The sequence below is a fragment of the Procambarus clarkii genome, chromosome 92, assembly GCF_040958095.1.
Source record: "Procambarus clarkii isolate CNS0578487 chromosome 92, FALCON_Pclarkii_2.0, whole genome shotgun sequence".
Taxonomy (NCBI): domain Eukaryota; kingdom Metazoa; phylum Arthropoda; class Malacostraca; order Decapoda; family Cambaridae; genus Procambarus; species Procambarus clarkii.
In genome coordinates this window covers 11382832-11401833 of record NC_091241.1, presented here as the reverse complement: position 1 = coordinate 11401833, position 19002 = coordinate 11382832, and the positions used below count along the sequence as shown (strand labels likewise).

Genomic DNA, 19002 nt, shown 5'->3' with positions numbered 1-19002 from the left:
ATGTTCCCCATATGTTCTCTGGGTTTTTCCCCTATCTAACATTCCTTAACTAAAAAAATCTTTCGCCAATCAACTAAAACATAGTCACTTTCGTCATTTCTCAACTAAACTTATTATCCAGTCAACTAAAAATAGTCAGAAATAGCCTCGTTCAACACTGTTCTTAACTAAAACAACCTTTCTCTTAGCTAAAAATTGTCAAAGGAAACTTCTTTCAGCACTTTCTTAACAGTCGCTATGTTTCATCAAGTAAGAAAAAATTGTCAAAGGAATCTTTCCAACACTGTTCATAACTAAACTTATTCCCTAGTCATCAGAAAATAACCGTGTTCTTCATGTTTCATTGTCATTTCATAACTAAAATTATCCATCAATCAGCAGAAAAAGTCATATTCATCATTTCGTAACAGCCATTATGTTTTCGTCAAGTAAGAAAATATAGTCAAAGATATCTATCATCGTCGTTCTTAACTGACATTTATACTTTGTGGAGCACTAAAAAATAGTCAGAAATAGCCTCATTCAACACCGTTCTTAACTAAAACAGCCTTTCGCTTAGCTAAAAATTGTCAAAGGAATCTTTTCAGCACTGTTCATAACTAACTTTATCCATAGTCAAGTAAGAAAATATAGTCAAAGATATCTATCATCGTCGTTCTTAACTGGCATTATACTTTGTGGAGCACTAAAATAGTCACTGTCGTCATATTTGTCTTTTTCCTCAACTAAAAGAGTCAAATGTAACTTTTTCAACACTTTCGTAACTAAAATTATATGTCGCTAAGTAAGAAAAAATAGTCAAATGTAACTTTTTCAGCACTTTCATAAAAATTATATGTCGTTAAGTAAGAAAAATAGTCAAAGGTGCTCTCCGTAACACCAAAGTTACTCTTCGAGATATCAAAGACACTCTCAAACACTCAAAAATTTACTCGCATCCTCAAAGTTATTCTCAGTCATCAAAAAGTTAATCTCAGTCATCAAAATGCTATTCTCCAAGTAGCCTTTCATTCATCAGAGAACTTTCTAAGACATCTTCGTTCATTAAAGTTAATCTCAGAGGCATAAAAGTTATTCTCGGAGCTATCAAAAAGTTAATCTCTAAAACAACAAAAGTTAATCTCTGTCATCAAAGTTGATCTGCAAGATATCTTCGAGACATCAAAGTTACTTTTCATTACATCAAAGACGCATTCAAATACTACCCATGTTCTCAGAAGTCATTCTCAAAGTCATCAAAGTTATTCAGAGCTAACAAAATACTACTCATGTTCTCAAAGACATTCTCAAAGTCATCTAAAGTTATTCCAAGACAACAAAAGTCATTCTCAGAGCTATCAAAATTATTCTCGGAGTCATCAAAAGGTATTCTCTAACTCACTTTGGTCATTAAAGTTAATTTCTATGTTATAAAAGTTTGTCTCAGAGACATCTAAAGTTAATCTTAGAGTTATCAAATGTAATCTCTAACTCTCTTTTGTTCATCAAAGTTGATCTCAGAGTTAGCAAAGGTAATCTCTAACTCACTCTCGTTCATCAAAGTTGTTTCAAAGACATCAAAGTTATTCAAAGAGCTAACAAAAGTTATTCTCAGAGTCACCTTCGTTCTTCAGAGAAACTTTCCAAAACATCTTTATTCATCAAAGTTATTCTCAGAGGCATAAAAGTCATTCTCAGAGCTATCAAACTTGTTCTCAAAGTCATCAAACTTATTCACAGAGTCATCAAAGTTAATCTAAGACATCATTTTTCATCAAAGATATTCTCTCTAAACCATCAATGTTCTTCTCTAAGACATAAAAGTTATTCTCAGAGTCACCTTCGTTCGTCAGAGAAACTTTCAAAACATCTTTGTTCATCAAACTTGTTTTCAAAGTCATCAAAAGTTAATCTAAGACATCTTCTTTCATCAAAGTTATTTTCAGAGACATCTAAAGTTATTCTCAGAGACATCAAATGTTATTCTCGAAGTCATCAAAGATATTTTCAGAGACATCTAAATTTAATTTCTATGTTATAAAGTTATTCTCAGAGACATCTAAAGTTAATCTTGGTCATCAAAGTTGTTCTCTAAACATCAATGTTGTTCTCCAAGACATCAAAGATGTTCTCAAAATCATAAAAGTTATTCCCAGAGCTATCAAAGTTAATCTCAGAGTTATCCAAAGATATTCTCATGTCCACAAAAGTTATTCCAAGAGACGTCAAAGTTGTTTCAAAGACATCAAAGTTAATCTCAGAGTTATCCAAAGACATTCTCAGAGACATCTAAAGTTATTCTCTAAGACATCAAAGTTGTTCTAAGAGTTATCAAAAGTTATTCTCAGTCATGATATGTTATTCTCTAACTCACTTCCATTCATCAAAGACATTCTCTAAGTCCTGAAAGTTATTCTCTAAGACAACAAAGTCTTTCTCAGAGCTACCAAAGATGTTCTCTAAATCATAAAAGTTAATCTTAACTCACCTTCGTTCATTAGAGAAACTTTCCAATCCATATTCGTTGACCGGAGTTATTCTCAGAGTCATCAAAGCGATCTCTAATTCATCTTCGTTCTCCAAAGTTGTTCTCTAAGACACCTTCATTCATCAAAGAAACTCTCCTTCTTCCATCATGTTATTCTTTAAGACATCTTCAGTCATAAAATTTTCTCTCCAAAATGTAACTAGTTCAGCTTTTCATACCAAACCTGCATTTCTGTTAAAACATATTTTCTTAGTTGCTTTACCCTAAAACTGTTCTCTGAACTACACTGTTCAAACCTACGTAACCTATCCTCTCCACCCAATGTTACTTAGTTAACGTAACGTTCCTAAACCTAGCTTTACCTATCCTAACATACCTTACCTTACCTTCCCTATCTTACCTAACTTTACCTATCCTAACATAACTTACCTTACCTTCCCTAACTTAACCTAACTTTACCTATCCTAACTTAACTTGCCTTTCATAACCTAACTTTACCTATCCAAACATAACTTACCTTACCTTCCCTATCTTACCTAACTTTACCTATCCTAACATAACTTACCTTACCTTCCCTAACTTAACCTAACTTTACCTATCCTAACTTAACTTACCTTTCATAACCTAACTTTACCTAACATAACTTACCTTACCTTCCCTAACTTAACCTAACTTTACCTATCCTAACTTAACTTGCCTTTCATAACCTAACTTTACCTATCCTAACATAACTTACCTTACCTTCCCTATCTTACCTAACTTACCTTACCTTACCTATCTTACCTAACTTTACCTATCTTACCTAACTTAACCTGCATAACCTAACTTAACCTAACTTTACCTATCCTAACTTAACTTAACTTTCATAACCTAACTTTACCTATCCTAACATAACTTACCTTACCTTCCCTATCTTACCTAACTTTACCTATCCTATCATAACTTACCTTACATATCATACCTAACTTAACCAAACTTTACCTATCCTAACTTAACTTACCTAACTTATTCTGCTTAACCTAACTTACCTATCTTACCTAACTTTACCTAACTTATTTAACTTATCTTACCTATCCTAACCTAACTTGCTTTACCTAACTTAATCTTACTTTCCCAAACTGATGTATCCTAACTTATCTAGTCCAACCAGACATGATCTAACTTAAGTATTCCTTCTTGTCTTTGTGTTTCGTCAATCATTGTCTCATATTCATTTACTCATTTCATTAGTTAATTTCTCAAATGGTCACTTATGCATTTCAAGTGCTATTTGTTAGAGATTGGATATTTAAGCATTTCAAAGAATTTTTGTTATATATGGGCATTTACTCATTTCAAGGGATAATTTCTCAAATGGACGTTTTTGCAGATCAAGGGTTATTTGTTAAAGTTCATCAAGTTGCTCATAAGTTGTATTTATTATGTTTGTTATCATTTATTTCTTATTCCCCAACCCCTTAACCTAACCTCTTGTAATCTTAGTGTATTTAGTAGGTTCTATCATATGTTCTTATTCCCCAACCCCTTAACCTAACCTCTTGTAATCTTAGTGTATTTAGTAGGTTCTATCATATGTTCTTATTCCCCAACCCCTTAACCTAACCTCTTGTAATCTTAGTGTATTTAGTAGGTTCTATCATATGTTCTTATTCCCAACCCCTTAACCTAACCTCTTGTAATCTTAGTGTATTAGTAGGTTCTATCATATGTTCTTATTCCCCAACCCTTTAACCTAACCTTTCAGATGTAGTTTGTTGAATATATTATCCTTTTCCTAACCTTTCAGATGTAGTTTTGTTTCTCCTTTTTGTATATTTTTACCCAAACCCACCATCCCACTTAACCTTCTTTCCTTCTTTTACTTTGTTTTCACATATAAGTTCATTCTTTATCTTAGTAATAATAAAATTACAATAGTAAAGAATCAGATCTACTAAGACTTGAAATTGAGAAAAACAAGAGAGCAAGTGAGTGAGAGCATGAAAAGAGGAGAAAAGAGTAAGAGAGAGGGGGGAGGAAGAGCATGGGAGCACTAAGACTTGAATTTGAGAAAAAGAAAAACTAAGTGAATGAGAGTGAGGGTGTGAGAATGGGGGCATTAAGACTTGAATTTGAGAAGAGAGCATTTGAGCAAATGAGAGAGAGAGAGGGGGAGGAAGAGAGAGAATAAGGGAGAGAGATAGAAAAGGAGGGTTAGAAGGAGTAGGAGAATCAAAGTAAAGAAGGAAAGATGGTTTGGGTAAAAATATACAAAAAGGAGAAACAAAACTACATCTGAAAGGTTAGGAAAAGGATAATATATTCAACAAACTACATCTGAAAGGATAGGTTAAAGGGTTGGGGAATAAGAACATAAGATAGAACCTACTAATACACTAAGATTACAAGAGGTTAGGTTAAGGGGTTGGGAATAAGAACATATGATAGAACCTACTAAATACACTAAGATTACAAGAGGTTAGGTTAAGGGGTTGGGGAATAAGAACATATGATAGAACCTACTAAATACACTAAGATTACAAGAGGTTAGGTTAAGGGGTTGGGGAATAAGAAATAAATGATAACAAACATAATAAATACAACTTATGAGCAACTTGATGAACTTTAACAAATAACCCTTGATCTGCAAAAACGTCCATTTGAGAAATTATCCCTTGAAATGAGTAAATGCCCATATATAACAAAAATTCTTTGAAATGCTTAAATATCCAATCTCTAACAAATAGCACTTGAAATGCATAAGTGACCATTTGAGAAATTAACTAATGAAATGAGTAAATGAATATGAGACAATGATTGACGAAACACAAAGACAAGAAGGAATACTTAAGTTAGATCATGTCTGGTTGGACTAGATAAGTTAGGATACATCAGTTTGGGAAAGTAAGATTAAGTTAGGTAAAGCAAGTTAGGTTAGGATAGGTAAGATAAGTTAAATAAGTTAGGTAAAGTTAGGTAAGATAGGTAAGTTAGGTTAAGCAGAATAAGTTAGGTAAGTTAAGTTAGGATAGGTAAAGTTTGGTTAAGTTAGGTATGATATGTAAGGTAAGTTATGATAGGATAGGTAAAGTTAGGTAAGATAGGGAAGGTAAGGTAAGTTATGTTAGGATAGGTAAAGTTAGGTTATGAAAGTTAAGTTAAGTTAGGATAGGTAAAGTTAGGTTAAGTTAGGTTATGCAGGTTAAGTTAGGTAAGATAGGTAAAGTTAGGTAAGATAGGTAAGGTAAGGTAAGTTAGGTAAGATAGGGAAGGTAAGGTAAGTTATGTTAGGATAGGTAAAGTTAGGTTATGAAAGGCAAGTTAAGTTAGGATAGGTAAAGTTAGGTTAAGTTAGGGAAGGTAAGGTAAGTTATGTTAGGTAAAGTTAGGTTATGAAAGGTAAGTTAAGTTAGGATAGGTAAAGTTATGTTAAGTTAGGGAAGGTAAGGTAAGTTATGTTAGGATAGGTAAAGTTAGGTAAGATAGGGAAGGTAAGGTAAGTTATGTTTGGATAGGTAAAGTTAGGTTATGAAAGGCAAGTTAAGTTAGGATAGGTAAAGTTAGGTTAAGTTAGGGAAGGTAAGGTAAGTTATGTTAGGATAGGTAAAGTTAGGTAAGATAGGGAAGGTAAGGTAAGGTATGTTAGGATAGGTAAAGCTAGGTTTAGGAACGTTACGTTAACTAAGTAACATTGGGTGGAGAGGATAGGTTACGTAGGTTTGAACAGTGTAGTTCAGAGAACAGTTTTAGGGTAAAGCAACTAAGAAAATATGTTTTAACAGAAATGCAGGTTTGGTATGAAAAGCTGAACTAGTTACATTTTGGAGAGAAAATTTTATGACTGAAGATGTCTTAAAGAATAACATGATGGAAGAAGGAGAGTTTCTTTGATGAATGAAGGTGTCTTAGAGAACAACTTTGGAGAACGAAGATGAATTAGAGATCGCTTTGATGACTCTGAGAATAACTCCGGTCAACGAATATGGATTGGAAAGTTTCTCTAATGAACGAAGGTGAGTTAAGATTAACTTTTATGATTTAGAGAACATCTTTGGTAGCTCTGAGAAAGACTTTGTTGTCTTAGAGAATAACTTTCAGGACTTAGAGAATGTCTTTGATGAATGGAAGTGAGTTAGAGAATAACATATCATGACTGAGAATAACTTTTGATAACTCTTAGAACAACTTTGATGTCTTAGAGAATAACTTTAGATGTCTCTGAGAATGTCTTTGGATAACTCTGAGATTAACTTTGATGTCTTTGAAACAACTTTGACGTCTCTTGGAATAACTTTTGTGGACATGAGAATATCTTTGGATAACTCTGAGATTAACTTTGATAGCTCTGGGAATAACTTTTATGATTTTGAGAACATCTTTGATGTCTTGGAGAACAACATTGATGTTTAGAGAACAACTTTGATGACCAAGATTAACTTTAGATGTCTCTGAGAATAACTTTATAACATAGAAATTAAATTTAGATGTCTCTGAAAATATCTTTGATGACTTCGAGAATAACATTTGATGTCTCTGAGAATAACTTTAGATGTCTCTGAAAATAACTTTGATGAAAGAAGATGTCTTAGATTAACTTTTGATGACTTTGAAAACAAGTTTGATGAACAAAGATGTTTTGAAAGTTTCTCTGACGAACGAAGGTGACTCTGAGAATAACTTTTATGTCTTAGAGAAGAACATTGATGGTTTAGAGAGAATATCTTTGATGAAAAATGATGTCTTAGATTAACTTTGATGACTCTGTGAATAAGTTTGATGACTTTGAGAACAAGTTTGATAGCTCTGAGAATGACTTTTATGCCTCTGAGAATAACTTTGATGAATAAAGATGTTTTGGAAAGTTTCTCTGAAGAACGAAGGTGACTCTGAGAATAACTTTTGTTAGCTCTTTGAATAACTTTGATGTCTTTGAAACAACTTTGATGAACGAGAGTGAGTTAGAGATTACCTTTGCTAACTCTGAGATCAACTTTGATGAACAAAAGAGAGTTAGAGATTACATTTGATAACTCTAAGATTAACTTTAGATGTCTCTGAGACAAACTTTTATAACATAGAAATTAACTTTAATGACCAAAGTGAGTTAGAGAATACCTTTTGATGACTCCGAGAATAATTTTGATAGCTCTGAGAATGACTTTTGTTGTCTTGGAATAACTTTAGATGACTTTGAGAATGTCTTTGAGAACATGAGTAGTATTTTGTTAGCTCTGAATAACTTTGATGACTTTGAGAATGACTTCTGAGAACATGGGTAGTATTTGAATGCGTCTTTGATGTAATGAAAAGTAACTTTGATGTCTCGAAGATATCTTGCAGATCAACTTTGATGACAGAGATTAACTTTTGTTGTTTTAGAGATTAACTTTTTGATAGCTCCGAGAATAACTTTTATGCCTCTGAGATTAACTTTAATGAACGAAGATGTCTTAGAAAGTTCTCTGATGAATGAAAGGCTACTTGGAGAATAGCATTTTGATGACTGAGATTAACTTTTTGATGACTGAGAATAACTTTGAGGATGCGAGTAAATTTTTGAGTGTTTGAGAGTGTCTTTGATATCTCGAAGAGTAACTTTGGTGTTACGGAGAGCACCTTTGACTATTTTTCTTACTTAACGACATATAATTTTTATGAAAGTGCTGAAAAAGTTACATTTGACTATTTTTTCTTACTTAGCGACATATAATTTTAGTTACGAAAGTGTTGAAAAAGTTACATTTGACTCTTTTAGTTGAGGAAAAAGACAAATATGACGACAGTGACTATTTTAGTGCTCCACAAAGTATAATGCCAGTTAAGAACGACGATGATAGATATCTTTGACTATATTTTCTTACTTGACTATGGATAAAGTTAGTTATGAACAGTGCTGAAAAGATTCCTTTGACAATTTTTAGCTAAGCGAAAGGCTGTTTTAGTTAAGAACGGTGTTGAATGAGGCTATTTCTGACTATTTTTTAGTGCTCCACAAAGTATAAATGTCAGTTAAGAACGACGATGATAGATATCTTTGACTATATTTTCTTACTTGACGAAAACATAATGGCTGTTACGAAATGATGAATATGACTTTTTCTGCTGATTGATGGATAATTTTAGTTATGAAATGACAATGAAACATGAAGAACACGGTTATTTTCTGATGACTAGGGAATAAGTTTAGTTATGAACAGTGTTGGAAAGATTCCTTTGACAATTTTTTCTTACTTGATGAAACATAGCGACTGTTAAGAAAGTGCTGAAAGAAGTTTCCTTTGACAATTTTTAGCTAAGAGAAAGGTTGTTTTAGTTAAGAACAGTGTTGAACGAGGCTATTTCTGACTATTTTTAGTTGACTGGATAATAAGTTTAGTTGAGAAATGACGAAAGTGACTATGTTTTAGTTGATTGGCGAAAGATTTTTTTAGTTAAGGAATGTTAGATAGGGGAAAAACCCAGAGAACATATGGGGAACATGGCAAAGAACATATGTAAGAAAAGTTGATGAATACAGTGAACATGAAAACATGATAAGGAGAATAGGGAATACAAAGAATGAACAATGGACTTGTGAAGAACATGGAGAATATGACAAAGAATGTAGAAAACATGTAAGTGAAGGTGAAAAAACGAAGTGATCTTGTGAGGAACATGAACTTGTAGAGGAACATGAATATTGCAAAGAACACAAAATATGGAAGTTAGCATGAATATTGAGTATAAAAGTTGTAAAGAGAACATGTGATGAACATGAAAACATAGAAAATATGACTAGAATTTGTAGAGAAAGTAATGAGACTAAGAGAAAGATTACAGAAAAAATGGAGATACTTGTGAAAATATGAACTGAATGGGACTGTGAACATTTGAAGAACATGGAGTGAACATAGAAAACATGGACAAAATGTGAAGAACACAGCTGAATATAGAGAAAATATGCAAATACAGTATGATTATTGAAGGTTTTGATACGTTGGGGATGAGAAGGGTAAAGTAAATACTCTGATAAACAGATAGGCTGGAGAGGGACTTGATCGAATATATTTATGTCTGATGATCTAAGGCTGAGGAAATGGAGCTTGGTTAATGCCCCGATTAATTTTACTACGTTAGAAATACGGTGATCTTAAATCTCAGGGTGATTTAGTTGGAAAATAAAGAACTTGTACAAATGAACTAAGCTGGGGCACAAGAGTTGAAACTTGATAACTGAACTGGTTTTTATTTACTATGTCTGAAAATGTAGTTGGGTGATTTGGACTGAGAGTAATGATTTTACAAAAGTGAGCTTGGACAGAGGACAAGAGCTAGAGTTTTATAATTGTTTACTTCATATTTACTATGTCTGAAATACAGCGGGTAAAAATTTCAGGGAAATTGATGGTTTATTTACAAAGATATGAAAGAGAACTAAGGCGGGGACGAGAGCTGGAGCTCGATAACTGACTTGATTTTATTTACTAACTTTGAAGTATGTCTGCTTTAAATTTTAGGGAAATTGATGGGTTATTTACAAAGATACGAAGGAGAACTAAGGCGAGGACGAGAGCTGGAGCTCGATAACTGACTTGATTTTATTTACGGTGTCTGAAATACAGAGGGTAAAAATTTCAGGGAAATTGGACTGTTACTAACGAAGATACGAGAGAGAGCTAAGGCGGAGGACAAGCGCTGGAGCTTGGTAACTGTTTTGATCTTATTTACGGTGCCCGAAATACAGAGGGTAAAAATTTCAGGGAAATTGGACTGATACTAACGAAGATACGAGAGAGAGCTAAGGCGGAGGACAAGCGCTGGAGCTTGGTAACTAAATTACTGTATTGAACTACGTTTGAAATATGATTATTTTTAAATTTTAGAGGGATTGGAATGATAGTATTCATTATATGACAGGGGACTAAGGTGGGGGAACGTGAGCTAGAACTTGCTTACTAACATGATTTATTTGTGTAAAACTGACTTGCTTAATGAAAAGGAGAAAACATACGATGTTGGAAAATAGTTGAACTGAATGAAAGGAGAGAGAGAGAGAGAGGAGGGACGGTCCAGATATTATTATGGAGAAGATAAGATAAGAGGCCTGGCTGGCCGGGCGTAAGGTAAATAAAGGTGACGCGACAGATTGCGAGGTAAGGGGGGGAGGGAGGGGGGTGTGATGTACGAAACCCTGAAAACTATGACTTACACAGGTGATTTTCTAAATTTATATGAATACCTAAGGCTTACATAGACGATTTTGTAAGTTGAAAACATGTAAAATATGTCCGTAGAGTTCTCATGGAAACCCTAAAGAGCTACATACGTTACTTGAATTTGTCCCATAAGGCCTTAACAAACTTCTATGTCTCGGAAATTATTTTTCTCATAAGAACTTTAACAAACTCGTATGCCATTATTTTTCATTATAAGAATTCCCTAATTCCAAATCTGTGACTGACAAAATTTACCTGAAAACCCCGACATGCTACACATGAATTTCCAGAAAAAAAAAAAAAAAGTTACCTGTGGATCTTACAGTCCACAGGGGTCCTCTGGCCAGAAAAAAAAAGTTACCTGTGGCTCTTACAGTCCACAGGGGTCCTCTCCCCAAAAAAAAAAGTTACCTGTGGCTCTTACTCCCTACTACTACCGTCTACATGAAGTACTGATCTTGGAGGATACCACCCTATGTATCCCACCGTCTACATGAAGTACTGATGTTGGAGGATACCACCCTATGTATCCCACCGTCTACATGAAGTACTGATCTTGGAGGATACCACCCTATGTATCCCACCGTCTACATGAAGTACTGATCTTGGAGGATACCACCCTATGTATCCCACCGTCTTTACGAAGTGCTGATTTAGAAGGAAGAGGACACGGTGGTGGATGCCCTTGTTCCACCGCCCCATCTTGTACATCCTACCGTCCCCCATGAAGTATCGACCTATCTTCACCCTCTTGCCCTGTACCGTACGAAAGTGCTCCAGTTTCCGCAATTTACTCATTCCGTCTAGCTTGATCTCTTCTGCGTCACTTTGTTGTATTATGACCACACCTGCATTAGAGTATGGTCACAAATGCACCAGAATCTGGTCATACCTGCATCGAAGTCTGGTCACACACACACAGGCAGAAACTAAGTAGCCAAATGAGCCACATATACACTAGAAAGAATTTGTTGTGTCAGAGTAGTTAACAAATGGAATGCATTAGGCTGTGCTATGATGGAGGCTGACTCCATACACATTTTCAAAAATTACCTGAGGGGCCACTAATGCTAGTGGCCTCGATGAGGACAGGAAGCCGGCGGCTTGTCAAGGGTCCCTCCAATTTCCACCTGTAGTTTTGGCGTTTACGGCTTCGGCGGGTAGGTGGTTCCACGGGTTTACAACCCTACATGTGAAAAAGCATCTCCTGTTTTCTGTCCAACATTTGTGGTTTATTGAGCTTGAACCCGTTGATCCTCGTTCGTGTTACATCTATTAAAGAAATTGTCTGGATCGACATCCTCCAAATTGTTCAGTATTTTAAACATTTAGATGAGATCCGCCTTGTCATACCTGTTACCCCAGTGACCATCAACCGTTCCTGATACGTGAGATGACTAAGCTCTGTTATGATTTGTTGCCACACCGCGCGCATTAGCCTAGCCACACCGCGCGCATTAGCCTAGCCACACCGTGCACATTAGCCTAGCCACACCGCGCGCATTAGCCTAGCCACACCGCGCGCATTAGCCTAGCCACAGCTATATATCAAGTCACACTTGTATTACAATCTCGCCACACATAATTCAGCCTAGCCACATTTTGTTATAATACTCTACTCACAGTCTACTGCAAACCAATATACAATACACACTTTATCATTTTTTTAATGAAAAACTCATACTTTTCAGTCAGCCTCGCTAATCTACCATTAATTTACTAAAATTACTAAAATGTTTCCGAGGAACTGTGTTTAGGTACCAATTTATAAATGGTATTCAAAGATAAACATTTTATAATATACTAGGATTACATCCTGGAAAAGGGTTAATAGTTAGCTTCTGTAATTATCAAGAGATAATGCCAATCCCAGAAGTCTATATAACACCATCTGTGTCACAGAATGTTCACAGGTTCATAATATCTACCAGAATGCTACTACGAGAACCGAGAGACATATGACTTATTTCGTAGGAATCGTTGTCACCGAGAAATGGTTGGTTTAGAGCCCCAGGGGCGCCTTGGACTCTTAAACCAAGCAAAATAGCCCAGTGGGCGCATGTTGTGCAAACTACGTTGATTCAACGTTGATAAAGGTGATTCAGTGTTGACTCAACATCGATAAAGTTGATTCAACGTCGATTAAGTTGATTCAACGTCGATAAAGCTGATTCAGTGTTGATTCAACATTACTAGAGTATGTTTTGCCGCTGGAATATTAGCATAACGTTTAGTGGGCCAGCCAGGGCCCGCACAGGAATTTCCCTGAAAAAAAATTTAAACCAATGAAAATTCAATGTCCATTTAACGTTGTCCTCGTGACCTCGAAAGGTTTTATAGGCTATATGTCCCTAACAATGTTCAACCAAAATATAAGGGATTTTTTTTTTGTTAAATTAATATGGTGAAATTGTTTCTTTGTTAATAAGTTGAAATTATTTCTCTATAAGTACAAGACTTTAACATAAATGTATATATTCCACAACATATATTTTTTCTTAAATTGAGTATTCAATTATAGCTTAACTTAGTATAAGACTCGCAAATTCCAAGCTTGTAGTTGAAGCTAATTTCTTTTCAGTTTAATTGAAAGAAAACTCACATTTAAACTAATTATAATCAATATATGTGAATGACATGAGTATGAATCATACAATTCAAAGAACAGCAAATAATTATAATCACACAGAATCACTGATATGACAGATAAAGTTTGAGTTATCAGGAGTATTTTATCGGGAAGCCTTAGACAAGCTGATGCTTCGTGTTTCCCTTGTATCCGCTAGAGATAATGACCCTCAGATAAATGTAAGCTTATCTTAGCACTTTATTTTGATAGTTGTCTATTACAGACAGTTCACAAACAGCCACTTTTATGGAGTTGAATACATGTATTGATAAATGTTCGGGGTGTTTACATTTATAAATGTTGTCAATATGAATTTACAATAATTAAAATTGGGAACACACACAAGCAAGGGGTGAGATCCAATGTTTAATATATATATATATATATATATATATATATATATATATATATATATATATGTGTGTATGTGTATGTGTGTGTGTGTGTGTGTGTGTGTGTGTGTGTGTGTGTGTGTGTGTGTGTGTGTGTGTGTGTGTGTGTGTGTGTCTGTGCATGTGTAATTACTTTTGCAGTGCCATAGTATTTGTAATTATTGCCTCTATAAAGGTTTTCAGTGATGTATAACATACTGTCGTTATAAAGCTCTTGAATACATGTAGCATTCATTATTGTTTTTTACTTTCCCACTTATTCATTGTGACTTATCGAAGCTAGGCTGGATGGCCTACCTAATAAATGCCACTAAGCGATGTAATCTATCTGTCACACACTTTCTAAAACGGTCACTTTAAAGTCTCCTCTCCAAAACCTACCAGAGGACCCAAAACAGAAAACGGGACAGTACGTCACTTGCGCCAGAAGCTTCCATTTTCAGGTACGACAATTTTTGGCTTTAGGAAAAGCATATGAGCGAAATGCGACGTTCTTAGTTGAGGACAGGTCGCTGTTTTGGTGTGTTATGCGTGTCTTGGGTGGCGCATGCACCAACCAGCTCAGTTTGTGTGTAAAGGATGACAGTGTGAGATCAGTCTTTTTACTCTTAATTTTACTGATAGTCTTCCATGCCTAAACGGGACATGAGAATTAAGTCCATTTAATATAATAATAATAATAATAATAATAATAATAATAATAATAATAATAATATTAATAATCATAATTATAATAGTTATTAGTATAAATTATTATTATTATTTTGTTTAGAAAATATACATAAGAACATGTTACAATGGTTAATTAGTAGGTACAAAAATTGTATACAAAATAAAGCAACTATTTACTCGCTTAGATTCCCTAGTTCTGCCGTAAGTTGGTGTTGGGGTCAAGTAGTGTTCAAGGGATAGGTACACCGAGAGGTGTACCTATCCCAACGCCAACTTTACCTTTCTTTATGGACCTTTCTACCGTGGACCTTTCTTTATGTTTTGGGCAAGTTTCCTTTCGTAGTTTCTTTTGGCTGATCTAATTCCGATCATTTTACCCGATACGTTAGATTAGGATCTGCCCGAAAGGCTATGCGTGTTAGTGGCTTTGCATGAATGAAAAAATACCAGTCGTATTTTTATGTTACATGTAATTTTTATGTTTTATGTTATGTAATCTCACCAACCTATTTATTGTACCATCTTGCAAATAAAAAATAATAATATTATTATTATAATCATCGAGGCCATTAGAGAGAGTGGTCATCAGGTAAATCCAGGTAAATATGGTGTGCACGAGATGTAGTTTCACTACAACGTCATATTGTGCACGCTGGGACAGGCTTCACACACTACAGGAGTATGCGCTAAAATGAACAAGTGTTACACAATAGAAAATGTAAATTGTAGCCCGGAGCTCATCTTTTACAAATAACATTTTAGATATATTTGTTTATAAAACAACATTACATAGTTTTAAATTTTAATTTACATTGTTATTTTTTTCTGGAACCCGCCCCATGCTAAGAATACAGGGTGTATTATAATGTATGTGTGTGTGTGCCACTGGTAACCTGACTCATTCGTGTCCAGCGCTGGGAAAGCTGTTTCATGTCCACGTAATCTGTCACTTGAGGCTAGACTTCAATGGGAGCTGGTTTACGTGTCTATGGTATATAAGGAACTCTTACGAATCTTTACCCCAATAGCATCAAAATCACAGTAAGTACAAAATGTAATTTATCGGCGCCGCCAGAGTCCTTTTTCGAATCCTAACTGGGGGAGTGGGCCTCTTGGTAGCACAGGTGGCTTCGTTCTCACTTCACAATCCGGGGATCCTGGGTTTGGTTCTCGGGTGGAACATAAATAATTGGGCACGTTTCCTTCCACCTAATGCTTCTGTTCACTTAACGGTAAATAGATACCCTGGAGTAATAATATTTTATTAGAAAAATATGCATACATAAGAAAATAATAAGAGGTATATATAGTCAGTTTCAATATCAGCTTCAGTTTCAATACCAGTTTCAGTTACATTGTTTCAATATCTGCTTCAGTTGCATTGTTTCAATATCTGCTTCAGTTACATTGTTTCAATATCTGCTTCAGTTGCATTGTTTCAATATCTGCTTCAGTTGCATTGTTTCAATATCTGCTTCAGTTACATTGTTTCAATATCTGCTTCAGTTACATTGTTTCAATATCTGCTTCAGTTACATTGTTTCAAAATCTGCTTCAGTTACATTGTTTCAATATCTGCTTCAGTTACATTGTTTCAATATCTGCTTCAGTTACATTGTTTCAATATCTGCTTCAGTTACATTGTTTCAATATCTGCTTCAGTTACATTGTTTCAATATCTGCTTCAGTTACATTATTTCAATATCTGCTTCAGTTACATTTATTTATTTATTGTTTCAATATCTGCTTCAGTTACATTTATTTATTTATTTATTGTTTCAATATCAGCTGCAGTTACATTGAGTTTTAATATCAGCATCAGATTCAGATTCTTTATTTAGGACAGGTACATACATTTCAGATGAGTTACAAACATAATGTTGGATTGAAAGAAAAAGCTGGTATATACAATACTTAAAGCCACTAGTACGCGTAGCGTTTTGGGCAAGGTGTGTGGGGGGGGGGAAACACTTGGACTAAAACTTAATACTTATTGACATTAATAAAAAAATAAAAAATAAAAAAGGGGGGAACATGGCAGAAAATAGCAAATATACAATTTGGTCAATAAACAGCATTGTTTAAAAATAGTAAGACATTGTTTAAAATAGTAAGACGTTGTTTAAAGTAGTAAGACACGGGTTGACATTTAAGGGTAGGTTAAGTAGAGTTAATTAGGTAGTACTTTGTTTTGATCTTAAACTGGTTGAGAGAGGTACAGCCTTTGACATGATAATTCAGATACATTATAATGCTAATAATTTATCAATTGTTTCAATATCAGTTTCAGTTACATTTTAATGCTACTAATAATAATCATTTATCAATTGTTTCAATATCAGCTGCAGTAACATTCAGTTTCATATACAGTACTAAATGTAACCTCAACAGTTGGAAATGTCTAATGGTACTCTTTCATGAAGGAAAGTAAGCTTTCTGAAGGATCCTTAGCAGTATGACCATGCATGCCTAGCAACTTGATGAAATATTCCACTGGTCTGTCCTTAAGCCCATATAACAAATGTAGCACATACACATACGAAATACTATTTTCATTATACCAATTGCTTAAAAATGGTCACTAAATTTTAAAGAGGCTTGTCCAGATACAAGCCTGAGGCCCATGGTTATCTTAACTCACCACTTCTCACAGGATGGGTACTGTATGTGAGTGTACAATGAACTACCACTCCTAGGATGAGTATGTGGGTGTACAATAAACTACCACCAAAGCTGGGTGCCTGACAGCAAAGTGGACAGCATTCAGGATTCATAGTCCTAAGGAAGACTGTACCTCTCCCAACCAGTTTAAGATAAAACTAAGCACTACCTAATTAACTTCCTGTAACCTACCTTACCCCTAAATGTCAACCCATGTCTGCTATTTTAAACAATGCTGCTTGTCGACCAAATTGTATATTTGCTATTTTTCTGCCATGTTCCCCCCTTTTTTATGTTTATATTTTCTCAACACAATTTATACTTTAATCTTAATTAGTATTAAGTTTTAGTCTTTAGTGTTTTTCCTGCCCGAAAAGCTTTGCGTAATAGTGGCTTTAGGCACTGTATGTACTAGCTCCATCTATAAATCCATCAATGTTTGTATCACACCTTGTATGTATGTACTTTACCTGAATAAACATTTTGAATTTGAAAGGTTCCAGGTTCGATCCCCGGCGGAGGCAGAAACAAATGGGCAGTTTCTTTCACCCTGATGCCCCTGTTTGCCTAGCAGTAAATAGGTACCTGGGAGTTAAACAGCTGCTATGGGCTACTTCCTGGGGTTGTGTAACAAAAAGGAGACCTGGTCGAGGACCGGGACGCTAATCCCCGAAATCATCTCGTGATAACCACTCACAGGATGAGTATAGAGATGTACTATAAACTAGCCACTGCTGGTGGAAACAATCAAATTAGGTTACTGGATTGAGTGATGCTGGTTGCTGAAGATGATGAGTTGCTCCTAATTGTCATCTTACACACAGAAATGGCACAAGATTCGTGGAAGAACTGTAAGGTGTGCGAGAATCTATTTGACGGCCAGAATCATGTGCCCATTGCCCTTCCTGCCTGTGGCCATACGTTCTGCAGATCATGTCTTATCAAAATACGCAATGTCAGGGAACTCATTGATTGCCCTCTTTGCAGGTAATGAATAAATATGGTGCTCATTATTTTTGGTTACTTTCAATATTGGATGAAACAAAATTTAAGAAAAGAAAACACTCTCCTGATGGGAGAAAAAGTGTTGACTACATTTGGGATATTAGGTTCTTATAATTAAGGCTGGATCTGGATATTTAGAGAGGCTGTGCGTAGATTTTTTGTTCTGGGGACCCCGTTTGAGGGGAGCTGCTAGGTAAACAAGAAGAGATAAATATATGGTTAATATAATATTAACATTATATAGCAGTTAAAACTATAGAAAAGAAGATTAAATAATTTTGGAAAATATTTTGACGGTAGATGATTTAACTACACTATTTATAATATTAAGAGAAGTAAACTTTGCATCACCATTCTTAAACTTTAGCACAATATAAATATATGCTATTGTGATATAGCACAATATAATATATGCTATTGTGATAGCTGAGAGTCATAGACATGATTTCAGTTGACATTATGTTTAATAATCGTTTTTGACCATTTTGAAAAATTTTTGACACATAATTCAATTTTTTTTTCTCCCTTCCTATTTATGCTACGATGCTGAGACTTGGACCAATTGAAACCCTTTTCATATACAACTTGTCAAAAAAGTTTGATTGAAATCGAACAAGTTTTCATTTATTGCATATTTTGGGCAAATTTGGAAATAACGCCCCTTAAGTGTTGATAGCATTAAAATTACAGTATATGATCCATTATTAATTTTTGCAAGTGTTAGGAATAAATTAATTAATGTATCTCTAAACCTTACATTGTTGGAAAAAATATGAAGTGAAGGCCAAGCTGAAGGGGATATAATGTGAATCTTAGCACACATTTGTGTATTTAACTTTAGAGGTGTCAAGTGATCAGGATAGTAAACAGGAGATTATATAGCCTAATTCTTTTTTCGTTGGCCATGCACAAATTTAAAAAATTTCTTCCCATTACTAATAACCCAGTGTAAATTTAAACTGATGATATGTCACAAGTCAAAGTAGTAGATTTAACGTAAAT

General features: G+C 34.7%; 1 protein-coding gene across 2 annotated transcripts in view; it reads left to right on the top strand.

The window, feature by feature from the left end:
- Positions 1-15217: 15217 nt before the first annotated feature.
- LOC123775049 (interferon alpha-inducible protein 27-like protein 2) overlaps positions 15218-19002 on the top strand; it is a 17364-nt gene continuing 13579 nt past the window's right edge. The window contains exons 1-2 of one of the 2 annotated variants that reach the window (XM_045769833.2): positions 15230-15375; positions 17820-17982. In XM_045769833.2, the coding sequence (XP_045625789.2) occupies positions 17822-17982 (161 nt within the window). In that variant the 5' untranslated portion in view covers positions 15230-15375; positions 17820-17821. Of the gene's footprint in view, positions 15376-17819; positions 17983-19002 lie in introns of both variants that reach the window. The other variant, XM_045769834.2, reaches the window with a different exon arrangement.